This window comes from Phascolarctos cinereus, unplaced genomic scaffold, assembly GCF_003287225.1.
Source record: "Phascolarctos cinereus isolate Bilbo 61053 unplaced genomic scaffold, phaCin_HiC Scaffold_4;HRSCAF=312, whole genome shotgun sequence".
Taxonomy (NCBI): Eukaryota; Metazoa; Chordata; class Mammalia; order Diprotodontia; family Phascolarctidae; genus Phascolarctos; species Phascolarctos cinereus.
The window spans coordinates 676,538,213-676,557,188 of record NW_027555847.1 but is presented as its reverse complement, the minus strand read 5'-3'; the positions used below and the strand labels follow the sequence as shown (position 1 = coordinate 676,557,188).

Genomic DNA, 18,976 nt, shown 5'->3' with positions numbered 1-18,976 from the left:
TACCCAAAGCTCAGTTCTCCCTATGTCACTTCCCTGCTCAACAAACTCCAATGATTCTCTAGTACCTCCAGGATTAAATAAAAATTCTTCTGTTTGAATTTAAATCCTTTCACCAACCTAGTCCCAACCTACCTTTCCAGACTTAAACACACATGTATATACGCATATACATATACATGTGTACACATACATGCAAGGAGACGAGGGATATGAGAGCCAGGGAGACTGCTGTCTGTCTCTACATCCATGTCTATATTTCGTTATCTCTATGTCCTGCTTCACAACTTCAGGTTATCTCCCCGCCTTCCAAATCTACCTGGGTCCAAAGCTAGGTTCCAGACAACAACAAGACAAATGGCTGGATTCCTTCTGTTCCTGATTAGAGAGAATGGAAATCAATTTCCTTGCAGGCTTTGCAGTCTGGCCATGGTAACTTTACCAAGCTGGTGGTAGAGTTCCTGGGGAACCTAGAGTGAAAGGAAGCCTCAACTTCCCTGGGATTCTCCTGGCCTGGTTTCTAGCTTCATCTCCCAGAACTGTTCCCAGAGAATTTTTAGAGTCAGAGAAGCCTAGTATTTGAAAAGACCTGGGGGCTGACTTGCCTAAGGCAACTGTGCCTGATAGGTGGGCATCCAGGCCCGGACTGAACACATCCTGATGTGAGGACCTGACCACCTCCCAGGGCAGTCCGAGCCATCCACTGAGGGTCAAACAGCAAAAGGAATTTCTTTCTTATCCTGAGCTGAAGTTAGCCACCTAACCCTCCCACTGACCTGCTCTCCCCTTTCCCTCGGTCTGGCTCTAGCCTAGAGAGCTACACAGAACAAGCCTCCTTCCTCTACTTATGATGGTCCTTCAGATATAGTTGAAGGCAGTGACTGTGCCCCAAGCCTTTTTTTTTTCTGTTCTCCAGGTGAAATATCCTCTCCCCTACCCTAAAAGAGAAATGCCTAATCTTCTCTCCAAAGAGCCTCCACATGAAGGAAGGCAGCAACACGGGCTTAGTCACAGCTCTTTCCCTTAAAAAAAAAAACCCCAATCTAAGCAGCTGCTGAGGGTGGGGTGCAAGAGGTAGAGTGGGGAGAAGAAGGAAGGGGCAGACTCCTACCTTGAGAGCAAATAAGTCACTTTCTAAGCTGTGTCCTATCAAGATGGTGTCTGAACTGAACATGTTCAACAATACTGCCTGGACATCCCGAAGGGTTATACACGCATTCTGCAGGTCGTCTTCTGTCACCCCAGAAAACCTGCATGGAGAGGTAGAAGCAGAGAGGTCATCAGTCCTTGAAAGGAATGGATCTCAGAAAATTTCCCATGAACCAGAGCTGGAGAGGGTTCCAAGAGGGCATCGAGATGCCTCCAGATATAGACACTTTCACGCAGCCTACAGTCCAGCGCAAATGGACAGCACCTTATCCTCTCTCTTTTTAGCAGCTCCCATTTCTGGGCCTCTGCCAACCTTGTACCAGGCCTTACATAACCTCCCACCTCTTTTAGGCCCAGCTCAGATGCCATCTTGGCGGAAGAGAGCGAGCTCTTCTTCCAACTTGCCATACCATGGTGCCTAGTATCACACTGCATTCTGTGTAAGCGCACTTGTCTGTACGCCTCGCTTTCCACCTCATCCCCAGAAAAAGTAAGCTCCTTGAGGATTGGGCCGTGTCCTATATTCTCTTTGTAACCCTAGCACTCAGCACACGGTCTTGCATGCAGCAGGCACTTACTACACGCTTGCTGACCCCAATCATGACCCTGGTAGCCTTGAAGAAGTTTACATCCTAACTTCTATGGCACAGTCAGAGAGGAATTAAGAGCTGAACTGTCTCAGGAGAGTCAATGAAAATTCAGTGAAGATGGAGAGAGAAGAGAGGGGCTAGCAAGGCAAAGGAAGGTTTTACAGAGAAGAAAGGATTAGAGTTGAACCTTTGAGGATCAATTGGCTTTTGAGAGGTCAAAAGGAGAATGAAAGGCATTCCACGTCAGGGGTTCACAATGATGGGATGGGGGATGAGCAAGATGTATGTGTTGGCAAAAATGAGTTCGTCTGGACCAGGAAGAAGTTTAAACAGGGGGCCTAGGGTCAGATGGCAGGTGGGTCTCAGAAAGTAGAGAATTAATATCCCAGACAACAAACAGGAAGCCACTATCTTTCTAAAGGGAGAAGATAAATGTGAAAAGAATGCGATTGGCATGGAAAAAGCCTATGCTGCCCCCAAAGAGACCTGTGCTTCCCCATGAGTGAAACTGGCAGAGAATTCAAAAGGACAAAAACTCCAATTGAGCATAAAGAGACCAAGCTGATTCTGTCTGCACAGAGCACCGCTGAAACAGCAGGCAAAAATCCTCACTTACCTGGTGTTGTAATCCACAACTTTGTTGTCTGGTTTCACAAATGTGTCATAGACAACTTTCAGATCAGAGTTGATCACGGTGATTCTCGTCAGCTCCAGGCCTTGTTTGGTGTAACACTAAAAGGGAAGCAAACACAGAGAAGGGCTTGAATGTGATGATTCCTTTCCATACAAGTCAGGTGTATAAACAACTTCTTAGGATTCAGGTTCTTACCAGATTTTATAATAAGAGACTCTTCAATGAGAAAGCTTAGAGACAGCACAGGGTCAGGCAGCTGGCCTCTTTGCTCCTAACTTATCCCCAATCCCAAGAAAGACCTTTCCTTAATCAAAGGAAAGGGAATCAATGTAGGAGATTCCCATGATGTATCTCAAACTACTTACATGTAAAGACAAAGCAGAAATGGGCCCAATTTTTCAGTGATGGATTATACCAGCCAAAGTTTAAAGCAAGGGTGAGACAAACTTTTCTCTACGGAAAGCCATTGTGACCCAAAATTGGAATGAAGTGAGGGCTACACACAATTTAAAGACAACAAATCAAGGGCTTTGACCCCAGAAGTAGAGGAATCTCACACTCAAAAAGTCAAACCTATCCCTCAAAAGGAGCCAATAAACCCTGAGGGGAGAATATTGGTATTATGAATTCTGATCACTGTCAATGGAGATCAAGGAACATAACTTTTTGTTTAATAGAAACAATCAATTTTTTAAAATGTACTTTAATGCCAAAGTTAAGGGAGATTAGGATGTGGGGGTGGCCAGAGAAAGGAATAAGGCAGATACAGGAGGGAAAGAAATGCAGAGGCAGAGAGATCCATAGGAAAAAGAGTAAGAGAAGAGGTAAGAAAGAAAAGAGAGGTAGAATAAGAAATTAAAAAATCCTGAAAGACTCCAAAAGTTCTGAAGTCAACAGCAATAAATTTGGGGCTGTGTAGTATCACTCAAAATCATTTTAAATTTAAACTATCACTCATTGCTCCTTGCCATTTCTTTATCCTGAAACATTCAGGGGCTTCATGGCAACTTACCAGAAAGAAAATTAAACTCTGAACCCCAGGCAGTAACCAAACCTCCTCATATTATCCACAAGGCTAGGTGACGTCTGCTGGGGTCCAGAGGCCATGTAGCCCTGTTTGAAGGACACTGATGGTCTTTGGTGTAGCAGAGGATGGACAGGACAGGAAAAGCTAGGCCAGATGATACTGGCTTCACCAAGGAAACATGGGCAATGCATAATGCCAACAGCGGTGGGATAGGGCAACACCAGGCACACACCCAAGGCCTTACCATCTCACAGTCGAGGGCGTATATTCCTGGATACCCATCTGTAGAGGGAAGTTTTTCAAAGGTTTTCACGAACCCTTCGAGGTTGTCTTTGCGGCCATCTTGCACATGTTGCTATAAGGGAGACAGAGAGGCACTAAGGTGAAGACCTTTCTTCTAGAAAAGGCTGTTAAAAGTCAATGGTCTGCAAATAAGTAAAACAGCCTGACATCAGCTGGGGCCAATGAGGAGGCTGGAGCAGATGAACTGTCTCTTAGGGCCTCTAGGGTCTGACATTCAGAGTTCTGCACCCTAAAGCATCCGGGTCAAACTCAAGTAGAAATGGGGCCACCAACCCACATAAGGACCCCTGAGGCTACACACCAACTTAGAAAACTACATAGTAACATTACCTGTGCTTTACTGTAGTTTTATTTATTTGTTAATTATTTCCCAAGGACATTTTAATCTGATTTAGGGAGTACTATGGGCTTCATGTTTGAGATCTCTGCTCTAAGGTACCTCCAAGTAAAGGCAGAACTTCACATCTCTAAGTGATTTAAGGTTTAACAAAGCACTTTCTCACCAAAACCCTGCAAGGCAGACGGTGCAAGTAATATTACCTCCCAATTTGACCAACTGGGAAGAGGAAGCTCAGGGAGGTGAACATGCTTAGAGTCACACTTCTGGCCAGACTGGAGCCAAGATCCAAACCCATTTCTCTCCTAATCCCGAGTCTGATGCACAGAACTCAAGCTCTGCCAGCACAGGCCCTAAGGGCCCGCCTAGCTCTGACACCTGGACGATGCTTACAGTACTCAGTGAGAACTTAGCACAGCCCGACAGAGAGTATGCATGTGGGAACTTGCGTAGATACATGCATACATATGTGTACACCCCCCCCACACACCTTTCCTCCTCTCACCTCATAGAATTCATCATCTCCTTTAAGACTCAGCTCAAGAAGCACCTTCTCCTCACACCTGTCCTCCCTGCCTAAATGACTCTCTATTGACCTGGCATGTGTTCTGTGCACACTGATGTGGAGGCAGGCAGCATGGCAGAGGCCAGAAGGCTCAGAGTCCTGCCTCAGACACAGCCTCTTCACCAGTCAACGCCCGAGGCCCTCTCCCAGACTTGAAGCTGCAGACTTGCTTTAGGAGAGGACACTCTTCACTAGGAGTTCCCTTCACCAGTGAGAATCCCTGGAGCAGGCTCAATCCCCATACAGATGCCAGACTGTGAGCTCAGCGAGGACAGGCACTAACTGTACTTCTGTGTGCTTCCTGTTCCTGGCACATGACAGGCCCTTCCTCTTGGGATTCCCTGGCCTCCTTGAGGTCATCCCACTGTTCCTGTGGCCTTTCTCCTCTGCAGCATGCAGCTCACCTCGTTAGTGCTCCTTCTCTAAGCATCCATCAGTGCTCGGCCCTTGTGCGTCTCATATAACAACGCGTGACATTCATGTCCACCCCACTCCCACCCCCACCTAGATTGCTGGTGCTAAAAGGGTCCAAAGAGGGGATCTAGTCCACCCCCCTCAGTCCACAAAAAGGAAATGAAGGTCCTGAAAGGGGGTATGGTTTGTGACTTGGTCACATGAGTGCTTGGCAGAGCTAGAAGCCAGGTCCCTGACTCCTGGGTGCTGCTCTCATGGCTGCAGCGTGCCGATGTTACTCTTCACTCCTTCTCACGGCTACCTCCCATGTAGAGTCAGGCAGCCTGGCTTTTAATTTCAACTCTGCTGCTTACTATCTATAGTAAGTAAGTCTTGTCTTTTCTGAGACCCCGTTTCCTCCTCTCTTAAGATGGGGAGTTTGGATTAAGAGATCTCCCAAGTCCTAACTCACTTGTATTGCTTTGGTATTTCTTTGAAGCAAATCCTGTAGATTTCAACTGTCCACTGGCAAAGTAACTCCACAGAATGCCAGGGTCCACCAATAATCTGAACCCCAACACAGGGGCTGACTGGCCAGCCACAACACCAGTATTCAACACCACTCTGCCCCCAACCTGGACATACCCTGGCTCGATGGTAGGTATTCTCCTTGGTTCTGAGCTCAAGCACCACTACACTGACCTTGTCAGTGGACAAAAGCAGAAGGTGAATACCACACATGGATCACTGGAGTCTTATGCTGTAAAAAGGTATGGCTCCCAGAGCAGCTAGGGCACTGAGCAATAATTATTATTAACAATAACTGTCCTTTAATTACATAACAATTTCATATTAATTAATTAATAACACAATTATATAACAATAATTATCCTGTCAGTGTCCCAGTCAGCATATGAGCCAGCACAAAACAAGGAGGAAACTCATAATCTCTTCTGACAATCGAGAAACCACCCAAAAACAAGTGGTAGGAAACTTAAACCTCTTGCATTCTGCCCTGAGAGTGCTTTAGTCTTAAGAGGAAAGGTGAAGGAGTGAAACACTGTTCACTTTACAGCAAAGGCCTCATCAAGAGGCCATTTTAGAAACCCTTCCTAAGGGTCCAGAATTGATAAGGGGAACAGACTTGGACTAGAAACCTGTCTCTACCACATTCATCTGTGACCTTGGCAAGTCACCTCCATTCTTTGGGCCTATTTCCTCAACTATAAAATGTGAGTAGTTAAATGAGGTGTTCTCGAAGAGCTCTGTAGTTTGAAGATTCTAGTATTCTATGATCAGTGCTCTCTGGTCTTGGGCCTCTAAGCAAGGACTGGACCCACCAAAACCACAAAATGTTACGCACTGAAGGATAAATGGCCCTTAGAGCTACGATACAATGCTAGGACCAGTTTAGCTCCAGTCACTAAAAATCAGGACTCCCCAGCGGTCCCTGACCCCTTCCAGCCATGATGGATTCTTCTACCACCTAGATCTTGGGCTCTTCCAGGGACCATAGAAGGAGTGCCCCTGAAGAGCCACACCAGGACAGGGCTCTGCAGCTGTTCTTAATCAGAATGCTCCCAAGGGCTGGCCTGGCTCCTCTCCGCCCTCTGCCACTAACATCTGGAAATGGCCTAACAAACTTCTACAATTACCAGTAGGGTTGGTACAGTGGAAGAGAGGGAATGAGGGAGAACAACGGGGCATCTAACAGAGGCTCTGCTGCTCTTATGGCATGACCTTAGGCAAGCTTTCTTCTATACCACCTAATGAGAGAATGTGGGGATCAGGCTGGATTTCTTCTAAATGATCTTCCAGCTCTGACATCCTGTGTTTCCTCTAAGAGTTGATGATTCCAAAGAAATTACACTTTTGGAAGGGACTGGGTAGTATACTGTTAAGGAGGCTCAAATGCCCCAAGCCCCAGGGGCTCTCTCTGCTTCCCCTAAAACGTTCTATGAGGATTTCTATAAAGACTGACACTGGAATTTCTCAAACTGATGTCCTAATTTCTAACAGACTCTGGCTGGCTACCAGGCTTTTCCTAAATGGATAACAAGATTCTGTAAGGATTCAGAAGCAGCATCCTCCAATGACTCTTCCAAGAGGCCTCAACACACATGAGTTCCAAGGACATTTTTTACCTTATTCACACACTCTCACATCTCAGACTAGTCTCATATCACACTGATTTTATTCCTATTTTTAAAGGGGAGAAACTAAAGCACAGCACTTGTGAACAACTTGAGTACTGTCATGCAATAAGCTAGTGGAAGAGCCAGGTCTTCTGACTTCCAATACAGATTTTTTTCTTCTTATGAAGCTAAGACAATGAGTTAAGACTTCTGTAGGTTCCCAATCTCTCAAGGAAGACACCATTAATAGGATTATTATTTTAAACTCAATATTCTGGGTTTTCCCAGACAACAAAGTCAAGCTCACTGGCTTGCCTTCTCTGTAAAATGCTTCTCTGTAAAATTTCCTTCTCTAGAAAATGACAGGTACAGAAAAACTGTGTCTTGGAGCTGGAAGGGGCCACTGATAGCCCCTTAGGTACTAGTACCTAAAACAGAATTCCCCTTGACAATTTTCAAAGAAAAGAAAACCCATCACCCACCATGGCAGCTCCTTTCACCTCAGTACAGCACTTATGATTCTGAAGTTTTTCTGAGATCTAACTGAAATCTGGCTCTGTACCCTCCCCCAGCTCCCCAGGCTGTCCTCTAAGGCCAAGCAGGACAAGGCCTCTTTCACCTAAGAGCCCTTCTGTTCAAAGGCTCCAGGGTTGTGATCCTGCCCCCATTCTCAACCCTAGGCCTCTTCTCTTCTCTAGGCTCAAGAGCTCGAGCTCCCTCCCACCTCTGACATTTTGTGTTCTGAGCTTCCTCTCATTTCTAAAATCCTAGATCTATGATCTTCTAGACAATCAGGGCTAGTAATGCCTGTAGGGTGGGAAGAACCCCAAACCCAGGAAAGCCATCCTTGGTTAGCACTTACCTTAGCAACCTGACACCCAACAGAACCAACAGCTCCTGAACAGCAACTATACTGGGTTTCCCATCCACCGGCCACTACAACAGTCAAGGCGAAGGAGAAGAAGGACACGTGGTTAGGCAGGAAGGCCTTCTCAGGAAAGCCATGGCAAGGAGAGCAGTAGTTGGCATTCTGGGGCAGGTACAACAAGGAAGAAGGGAGCGGGGGAGGGCCCATGCCTCAGAGACGCTGTGGCACTCTAGAGCCCTATGCATGGCTGGCAGCTTTAGCAGAGAAGGCTAATCGTACCCACTGTGGTGTTGTAGGGAGATGTCCCCTTGGCTCACAGCAAGGCACTGTGGGTCAAGGGAACCTCACTAAATTGATGGGCTGCCAGAGTTTAGAGCCAATTAGAAGGGCTGATTTAATTAAACCAGAGCCAATGGTGATGTCTTTACAGATTAATGTTTTCATCTGTCGGGTGATCATGACTGCTGTTACACACTAGGAATCAAGTTGAGCTTCAGAAAACGAGAAGCAGGGCTTGAGGACGGTTCCTCAGAGTCTATCGCTGCCATTCTTAAACCCAGCAGGAAACAAGCCTACGCTGGGAGGATCATGGGATGCGAAAAACATTAGAGGAACCCTAGGAGTAGCCCAACTTCTTCTTCTTCTTGGTGAAGATGCTGAAGTTCAGAAGGGAGAATGGCTTTACGCAAAGTTATACTTCATGCTAAGTATCACACCTGGGAATGGAACCCGGCCCGTGACTTCTAGTTCAACGAGATTTTTATTATATTTAAAAGGCTCATCAGAGGATGCACAAAGAGAGTTAGGTCAACAGTACTATTTCTGTCCACCCCTATCAAAAAGATGGGCACACTTGACTCTGCCTGGCACCTGTCACTGGCAAAAGTGGGTACTTTGGGGGCATCTTGCTTTGTTCTAAGCAACTCCTATGGGCACCAGCACACAGACCTATCTTTAGCCTTTAAAAACAAATGGCGGGGCAGCTAGGTGGCACAGTGGATACAGCACCAGCTCTGGAATCAGGAGGACCTGAGTTCAAATCTGGCCTCAGACACATAATACGCACTAGCTGTGTGACCCTGGGCAAGTCACTTAACCCCACTGCCTGACCAAAAAAACCCAAAAACCAAAAACCAAAAAAAACAACAAATGGCTCCTTCAAACCATTTGTCTAAGAAGAGGCTCCAGTTTCAAGGCATTTTACTCCCCTGACTCAGCAACATAACAGACCAGTTGCAGTTCTGTTCCTCAGGAAAGGCCTCTCTGGGCCTCAGTTTGCCCCTTCATAAAATGAGGGGGCTATACTAGATCAACTGTGCTAAATTAAAATAGAAACAGGGGCCCCTAAACTGTACATAAAGATGCCTGTGGGTCATATATTGACTTGGTTTTAAAGTAAATGTTATCTATGCACTATATTTTTATTTATTTTGTTAAATATTTCCCACCAACACTTTAATCTGGTTCAGGCCAAACGTGGGAGCACTGCAGCCCACGTATCTGACACCACTGTTGAAGGTCTTTGCCATCCTAGAGCCTAGCCTAGTTATTTTTCTGTGGTTTGGGGTGATGTGGCACCACCTTGTGGATGCTTTGTGGATCTGCAGCTCCATAACCATGTCACCTGTAAAAGGCAGTCCTGTCACAAGCTTCTTTGTGGAAAGAAGCCCAATTTTTCTTGGGGGGTGTCCAGTTATAAAGGAAGGAAAATCTCAAAACTGTGGTTATGCTTTCTACTCTCAGACCCACTCCCTTAACCAAACCACAATCAGGAACCAGGAACTCACCTCTCTGTCGACGCAGTCTTCCCCAGTGATGGCAGCACTCCTCCTTCCGGATACAATTGCCGGTGGGTGAGACCAGGTACTCAGTGCCACAGCGACAGCAAATTCGGCAGGATGCTGCAAAGAAAGAGAGATGAGACAGGTGAAGAAGAAAGAGGGCCCTGGGGGCAGATCCTGATACCAATTGCACCACTTCCCCATCATGGCATAAGGAAGAGAATCCCAAGGGATCTTTTCAAAATTGGCTAAGGTAACCTAGAGACATGGGATAGGGGACACCAAAGACACAAAGAAAAAAGAAATGAAGTTACAGAAGACCAAAAGGGATATATTTTGAATAGGATAAAGCCACTACAGAGACTTATTTAATGAGGAGTACAAATAAGGACTAGAGATGTTAAAAGCTAAAAGGGAAAAGGACAAGAAATAGTCAAAGAAAGGTATACTCATGTCACCCTTCCTCTGTACCAATCTGACATTGAGAAGGGCATGGTGTAGTGGGATGTTGGGGGTGACCAGATTTTCAACATGTGCCCCAAGACTTAGAACACTCCAAGGGATGAGTGTCTAGTGGTCACACTCTAAAGCAATACCATTGTACTCCCAAAGTTGGCTCAGGATACCTAAGAAAACTGACCTGCCTCCACAACCCCTCCCCCACCTGTTGCTTCTCTCCTAGACTGTAAGAGTTTATCTTCTCTGAACAGTTCCCCACCCTACCCCCCCAGTCAATACAGTGAAAGCGACACCAGGCTGGACCTACTTGTTCCATGCTAGGGATGCAAATCCTAGGCACCAGGGGCTAGTTCAACCCTGAAGGCACTAGGGACCCTTTCCTACAATGAGCTTGTAATAGAGTAAGAGAGCTGTCACCTATGAGTACTGCATTTATCAAGCTTATAGGATCCCTAAACTCACCACTCAATTGTCCAAATGAGGGCCCTTCACACAGATCACATAGGGGACTGTAAGCCTCAGAAGAGTTAAACAGCCATAACAATTAGGAGGGGACCTACGGCCTTGAAAGAAACAAGGCCACTGAGTAGGGAAGGCTGCCTGGTACCATTAATGCATGGTGCCAGAAAAGCGATGGGAGATCACTTTTTTAAACTACCACTTTCTAGATTCTGTCAATCGAGTGTAAAACCCTGATTCAAAACATGAACCAAAGTCTTTAGTACTCAGAGGTTTCAGGGAGGAGGTAGAAAAAGGCTTCCACAGGCAGAGAACAACAAGGAAGGCATTTCAGCAGGGAACAGGAGGAGCAAAAGCCCAGAGGCAGGAGGAAACTGGGGAGCCGAGAGGAAAAGTCAGCTGACTAGAGAGTGGGACAACCCAACAGAGGAATATTCCTTAGTATTCCTTAGTAGGAACGGTTGGTACTAAGACATGATGAAAGATGGGTTTGAGAAATAAGTGATGATCCAAATTCACGTTTACTGGGCCCTTGAAGGAGTTACAAAGTGCTTTCTTCACAATAACGCTATGAAGTAGAGTACAAGTATTATTAGTCTCATTTTGCAATTGAAGTAACTGAGGCTCGAAGACACAAAACAGCCTGCCCAAGGAGAGACACCCGGCTAGTAAGTACTGACACTACTAGTAAGTATGAAGGCCAGTCTTTAAGCTCAGGGCTCTAAGTCCAGGCTCCTTTTGCTATACCTCCTTGGAAGATTAATCTGGTAGCTTCTGCAAGATCTGGAGATTGAAAGGAACTGGGTGGGTGGAAGGAGAGGAAGCAGGAGAGACAAGAACAAGGTCTGCTTGAGGCAATGAGGTCCAGAGTCATAAAGGATATGGCAGGGGACATGGAAAGACACTAAACAAAATGAATGAACTCAAAAGATGCCTCCCACTCCCACCTATAGCCAAATACCAGAGATTTCACTCATCCTTGCAACTAATGGAACACCATTTCCACATTCCATGCTGCATGTTAACAGGAAGAAGGGAGATGGCACTCTCTGGCAACAAGGTCTACAGAATATCAATATTTTTCGTAGAGCTAGTGATTTCAACGTAATCAAAGAGTGCTTCAAACTCTTCCCAACACATTCTGGTTCACTTAGGAAGTTATTGATGTATTGGAAGCAATCTACCTTCCCCAAACACGTGAGAAAAGCAACAGGGCTTCTGGTAGAGTTTTGGACTCCAAAGGGCTCAGGGGCAATGGTGCCGCTAGGAAACAGGGCTGACAAACAGACGTGGTAGCTTGATTAGTTGGGACAGAAAAGGCTCAGGTCTTAGTGGAAACTGCCTTTTCTTACCCTCACCCATTGTGTCTCTACCCTGGGTTGCTCTAGCAGCTACCCAGCAATCCACTAATGATTGAGCACTAAAGAAAACCTGCATTTCCATGGCCAAGCCTATCAAGAAAAAACAGCCTCACTCAAGATGTCCCCTACTAGGCCAAAGTAAAGTATTCATAAAAGAACAACAACGGGTTATAGTGTTTAGCTAATCGGGATGACCAGCCTGAGTGTTTATACGGTAGCAGTCCTGTAGCCATGGATTCTACCAGCATGGGAAGACACCCAGTGACTCTTCCTATCTGCCTTCTCCCAACATCTCAGGTCTTCTTAAATTCTGGCATAAGGATTAAGGTATTCAAGGCCCCCTCCAGTGACTAGGTCCCCTCCTATTCAGCCTTTCCTCCCACTACTTTCCATGATGGCCCAAATGGCTCTAGGGGGACTTGTCTCTTTGTCATCTGCTCCTTTCCACCTTTTCATCCCACCTAGAATGCCTGTCCTGCTCCCCTTCACCAAGCCAAATCCAAAATTCCTTTCCAAGTTCAATTTAAGACTCAGGCCAGAAAGCCTCCCCTAAAGTACATAGCACCCAGGTACCCTCTCTCCCTCCAAGTGTCCAGAGCAGCACATTATCTAAACCTTTTTAAGTCACGGGCAGGGAATATATCATTGAGACTACAGTACCAAACTGTCTGATTCCTTTGGAGGAGACTCAAAAGGGGGTAGTGGAGGGTTGTACTGCCAAGTGGGAGAATCAGAGAACAAGCTATTCTACATGGAAAGTCAATGAGGCAACAGCTGCCTGCTGCATATCGATCCATCTGACTCCACTGCACCACTGCTGCTGGACATCTGGCATCCTGGGTGCAATATACCCTTGCACAAAGGGCTCAGGGTAGCATTGCAAGTGGGTTCTGCCTTCTCTTCCAAGCCTCATCTCTCTGTGACCTTGGGCACAATGTGCAGCTAGGACGGGATAGTTGGTATCTCTTTTCAATAAAGAAGAGGGGGAATTTAAATCTGGCCTGTCCACTGGGAATGTGGATTAGCCAAAGTTATATGGGGTGGATTAATCATTACTAATGTGATTGGAAAAGTACAAAAAGCCTCGCCTTATTGTGAGCTGTGAGGCAGTGGAGGATGCAGAATTCTGCTGAATTCCACTATATACCCACAATGCACCTGGAGACAGATCTACAGGCTCAGAGGCCCAGATCTCAGCTGAACACTGGATGAAACCAATAAGACAAGGACTAAAGATGACAAGACAGGCAGAGTAATGTCGTCAAGAGAGCACTGGGGCCTGGGAGTCAGGGGACTCGGGTTCAAGTCTCAGATCTGACCCTTACTAACTTGATCTTGGTCAAATTAAGAACCTCATTTATTAAATGGGGAGAATGGTATTTGTGTTATGCCAACCTCACAGGGTTGTGGAGGAAAGCATTTGATCTACCTCAGAGCACTAGAGAAGGGAACAACTCACAGTCCGTGGTTTTCTTCTCTTCAGTGGTGAAGACCACCGCTCGGCCAGGCTTTTCAGGGTGGGGTAGAGGGTAGCCGTTCTCTTTCAGTTGGTCCTCTGTTAAAATGTAGTCCTTCAATCTTCGGTACAAGGCAGCTCCTAGAGACAATGAAGGTTGCAATGACACTGCTTGAAACTGTCCCTGACCTAAGTTTTTTCCTAGAGTAGTGCTTTTCAAAGTGTGGTCAGGGGTCACTGAGCTCCTTTCAGGGGGTCTACCAAGACCTTTTAATTTCTAATATGGCTAGAATCACAAACAAAAGCTTTCTAGAGAGCCCTCAATAATTTTTAACAGTGTAAAAGGGTCCTGAGACCAAAAAGCTTAAGAACTGCTGCACTAGAGAATAAGTTTAGAGTTGTCTCTCCTGTAATGGGGATGGGTTACACACTAAGCCATCTTTGATTTTTCATCTGCTCTCTCCCCACCAGCTCATGACCAATGAAAGCATCTCTCCAAAAGGCACTCAGGGAGAGGGATGTACTTTGTGACCTAGGTCAGTAAAAAGGCCACCTGAACCAAATGGGCACATAACAACCATGATGTGGGCTCACAAGCACTAGCCAGAGAAGAGTCTCAAAAAGAAAGGGATGACTAGAGAGACAATGCCCGAGAGACCTATTTTCAGTCTCTCTTAGAAGCACAGTAGGTGGGGGAGAGGGCCTAGGGTGACATGACAACAGGATCGTAGATGGGAGCTTGGGGGCAGGATAGGGTGACAGGCTGGGGCAAGTAGGAGGGCCTCCAAGCCCCTCTCTGATTTGCACACCAAAGTAAGAATCTGTCTTCCCTGGGTTCCTACCAGGAAGTCTCTTTGGCAAACCTGGCCCATTACAAATGAAGAAAGGTAGCAAAGGATGTAGCGGGAAAAAAAAAACCCAATGATTAAAAATCAAGAGAAAAAGGTTCTAGCTGCATCTTTGCCACTGATTTACTGAGAGACCTTCCCCCTCTAGACCGTTTCCCCAACATGTACAATAAGGCAGCTGGACTAGATGATTCCTAAGGCCCTTCCACCACTGATATTCTAGTATTCTCACATGAATGGTAAAATTTACAAGTGAAAAGCTAAGGGTGCCACCCATTCTAACCCTCCTACACTTTCTTCTCTGCCATATGCAAGCCTAGACATTTTAAAGGCACAAGCACGCAGAAACAAGGTGCTCACCTGTCAAATCTTCTGCTCGGAGGTTACCAGATCGATTCAGTGTAAAGCTTGTCTTTGTGGCCAGCTTCCCCCCCAGCACGGCTTCATGAGACACCACCTTCCGATTGCTGTTCTCTGCAGGGGGGCAGGAGGAACAACCTGATCTAGTACTCTCACCACTGGGGGAGTCACACCCAGTAGGCACAACTGAACCCAGATGGGAAGGAAGGACCGAGAGAAGAAAATGGTGAGCTTTGGCACATCTGGGTCCCCATCCCTCCTGGAACATCCTCTTTTTCCCATCTTGTTCCCTCCCCCTCTCCATATGCTCCCTGTAGTTTGAGGTCCTACTCACCCTACGACTCCCAGGAAGCCTTTCTGGAGCAGAGTCCACAGGGAGGTCTCCCCTCTGGCCTGATCTAGTACTTAAAGGTCCCTGTCACATATTCTGCACTTAACATAACAACCAAGGTGGCATATTTTATCTTTTATTCATCTTACCTCCCCAACTGCATTGTAAGTTCCTTGATGCCAGGGATGGTGTCAAATTTATCTCTACCACAATATCTGAAACAACATGGATCTACTGTCTCTGTGAAGGTTTCCAGTGACTCCAATTCACAGTGTGTGTGCAGCTTGTTTCACCTAACTAGACTCAGTTCTCATACTTTTGTGGCTCCTTCCACCCACCCATCCACTGTAGTGCCTAGCACATGGTAACAGCTCCAAACTCTTGCTGAATTACGGGGGGTGGGAGGGTGGGGGAGGGACAGACAACGCCAAATAATCACTGATGATTGTCTCTACCACTTGAATCCAAATGCAGCCCTTTACTTCCTTTCTTTCTCTCCCCTCCCTAACTCTCTTCCCCTGCCCCCAACTTCTTCACTTCTTCCCCTAGAAGAGCTCATGCAATGGGCTGTTGCTGACCTCTGTTCTAGAATCAACCCTTTGCCATTCATTCTCACCTGTGTGGACTGTGGAAGATCTGGACTGTACCAGTTCCACTCCAACCCAACCACGGTGCCTTCTTTAGGTCTCAGTTTTTTCTATTCAGAATATGATCTTTTGACCCACTGTTCCCCTCCTTCTAAGCCAGCTCTACTGATTTCTAGTGCCCTCACCTGGGAGTCCAAAAAGGGAAAATTAAGGAGGGCTGATAGGAAAACTGAGCTCCCTGCATAAACACACACAAAAAGCCCCACAAGGAGACAGAGATGCAAAAGTGTGTGTGTGTGCCTAAGGTGACAGGCCAAGTCCTTCTGGGGCTCTGTGGCAGTCCTAAGTTCCATTAGCCAGAGGTTCCAGATGGTGCCTCTTCAGAGCTCACTTCATTCTCTTCACCCCTGAAAGAGCAGGCCAGGTTTTCACACTGAAGGGAAGGACCAGAAAGTAAGAACCATGAAGGCCCTCACTGGGGAATAGATTTAGCACATTATCTAATGGTTTAGAGGTACTTTGTGGCAATCATTAACTGGCAACCATTTTAAAGCTAACCTTCCCAAGTTCTCTCCGAGTAATGGTTGTGAAGATAATGGAGACGGAGGGGGTGAGGAAGATGAGATCAAGAAAATTAGGAGAACAGCACAAATTGATTGCTTAATGTACCCTCTTGAGAGCCAATAATGAAATGTCTTAACCCTCTTCTCTTTTTTCTTCTTGGAGGCTTAATGTGTGAAACAGAAATATGCCTTAAAGGCCAGTCTAGCGCTTTGAAGACATTCAAAAGTTACTCCATTAGTGGCCCTTTACCTTTTAAAAAACGGGAGCTTTGAAAAGGAATAAGAGAATGAAGGAAAAAGCATCATGCTTTGGGGAATGGAGCCTATTTCCATTTCAGACAGGGTGAGGGCCACTAAAGCAGCCTGGTCTTTCCCTCTCCATATCCACTCCGTAAAATGGCCAATACAATGTTGTCAAAGAAGAAACTACTTAGTTTATATTTCTATCATGCCTCTCCCCTCCCTTCCCTGAAGATAATATGACAGTAGTAAACAAAAGATTGATGTTTAGTTGAAAGGCCCTAATTATTGGAGGAGAGGGAAAGGAGGCACACTTTTTTGGGGCACAAATGTTATTTGGACCTGTTGTTTCCATGTGCAGGTTTCAGATATTCTTGCCCCCCATTAGCTAGGTAGCCACAGAATAGTAAAATGAATAGTGAAAGGTAATTCTGCAGGCCCGAGTTGGGCAACATTGGCACTGTTCCTTCCCCTCTCTGGGCCTTAGTCTCCCAAGCCATAAAATAAGCAGGATGGATTAAATTGTACGTATGCAAGTGCCCTCTCAACCCTAACATTCTGTGTGCTAAGGGTCTTCCCAGATCTGACATATTCTGTTCTAAGGGCCCTCCCAACTGTGACATTCTGTGTCTCATCCCTGGCCCTTCTGGCTCTGACATTCCATGTGATAAGATCCTTCTCAGCTCTGAATGTATTCCAAAGGACCTCCCATCTGTAACATTATGAATCTATGTAACTGGATGTTCCAAGAACATCACAAACCTCATTATCCTGGTGACAGACACTGATACATCAGGCCCTAGGCTGCCCATTTGTCTTCTTCCTCCACCATCACCCTCTCTCTCAACATTTACTATCTGTACCCTATAATTAGCCCATGATATACTAATTTGTGCTATGACTGAGAGGCAGCTGTGATATAATGGAAAAGCACTGGATTTGCAGTCAGAAGAGTTCAGATACCAACTCCAACACTTACTGGATGGGTTACAAGGCTTAAGTAATATCTTCTCTCTGATTTAAGAACAACACATGTACTATCTTCCTTACAAGGTTGATGCAAATGAGATAATGAATGTAGTGATTCATAAAGAGTAAAACAAATGGTGAGGTAATATCTTCTCTCTGATTTAAGAACAACACATGTACTATCTTCCTTACAAGGTTGATGCAAATGAGATAATGAATGTAAAGTGATTCATAAAGAGTAAAACAAATGGTGAGGTAATGAGAAATGTCAGCTGTTATCATCCTCTTCACCACCATTGCTGTTACCATATCACTTATTAATTTATCAAATACAGTCTTGTTCTCTAGTTTTCCTTGGGGATGACAACAAAAGAAGTTTCATTGCACCTAGTGCTGAATATTAGGATTACAAGGTCCTATGTAACAGAGCCAAGATTCAAACCCAGGCCCTCTGCTTCCAAATGTGGCTCTCTTTCCACCACCCCACCCTGCATCAATAAGGCAAAGATAGGACCAGATTTAAGGCTACCTCAAAAGATGAAGCTGCCTCAATTGATGTAATGCTTTTTTTTTTTATCCTAAAGGCAAAGGAAAAAAGGTATAGTAGAATGGAAACTTTTAATTAACAGCTGTAGTCCTTTTAGTGCTAAGCCCTAGAGTGACATACAGCAGAGCAGTCACAGCATCTCCCCTAAGGCTCTGACCTCTCTCCCACCCACCCAGTGCTAACATGTGATCTGTTTAGCTTCCTATTAGCATACTAGGGGGTCCAGCGAGGACAGTTTCCACATAACTGAAGTCTGCTCCCTGTGAATGCTACAAGTGTCATGATAATTCTTAAAATCATTTTGGATAGAAATCCTTCTGAAACAGATTATCCATTTCTTTACTTTTTATAATAATGTGGAGAAATAATCTTTTTCTTGAGGATTCCAGGTGATCATCCTATGAACACCTACAGCTGTACTTCTTGGACTATGGTTACGGTGAAGCCTTGGGGCAGGGGAGGTTAATCTGCCACAGCACTGAAAAAGAATTGAATTTGGATTCTAAACTCTGGCTTTGATACTTACTACTTGTATGCCATGGGAAAAGCCATAACCTCTCCAAGCTACTGTATCCTCCTCTAGAAAAAGAAGAGGGTAGACTGGCTAGTCTCCAAGGTCCATCCTAAGTCCCATGATCCTGAGCCTGAGGATGCTAGACTCCCTAGGGAAAGGCCCAAGCTATCTTTGCTAGTCTTTTTTTTTTTTAATTTTTTCCCTGTCATCCACTCATTTCTTGCTGCTTTCTCTAGCATGCCTTTCCATGACCTTCCTTCTCTGCTGTCAGCTTGAACAACAGAGATCTTTGTTAGAACTATATTCAAAGTTGTAGTATATGAATGTAATGGAATACTATTGTGCTATAAGAAATGATGAACAGGCAGACATCAGAAAAACCTAGAAAGACTTGTATGGTCTGATGCTGAGTGAAGTGAGCAGAACCAGGAGAACGTTATACACATTGTGCTCTGTTGACAGACTTAACCCTTCACAGCAATACAAGGACCTAAGACATCTCC

At 45.6% G+C, this 18,976-nt stretch overlaps 1 protein-coding gene across 5 annotated transcripts in view; it reads right to left on the bottom strand.

Moving 5' to 3' along the window:
- Nucleotides 1-18,976, bottom strand: part of REXO1 (RNA exonuclease 1 homolog) — a 112,997-nt gene that overhangs the window by 3,976 nt on the left and 90,045 nt on the right. For 3 of the 5 annotated variants that reach the window (XM_021008828.2, XM_078154126.1, XM_078154127.1), the window contains exons 8-14: nt 14,723-14,908; nt 13,518-13,655; nt 9,786-9,899; nt 7,993-8,066; nt 3,642-3,752; nt 2,353-2,468; nt 1,109-1,247 (exon numbers count right to left, since the gene is read on the bottom strand). In XM_021008828.2, coding sequence (XP_020864487.1) covers nt 1,109-1,247; nt 2,353-2,468; nt 3,642-3,752; nt 7,993-8,066; nt 9,786-9,899; nt 13,518-13,655; nt 14,723-14,908 — 878 coding nt within the window. The remainder of the gene's footprint in view (nt 1-1,108; nt 1,248-2,352; nt 2,469-3,641; nt 3,753-7,992; nt 8,067-9,785; nt 9,900-13,517; nt 13,656-14,722; nt 14,909-18,976) is intronic. The other 2 variants (XM_078154129.1, XM_078154128.1) reach the window with 1 other exon arrangement.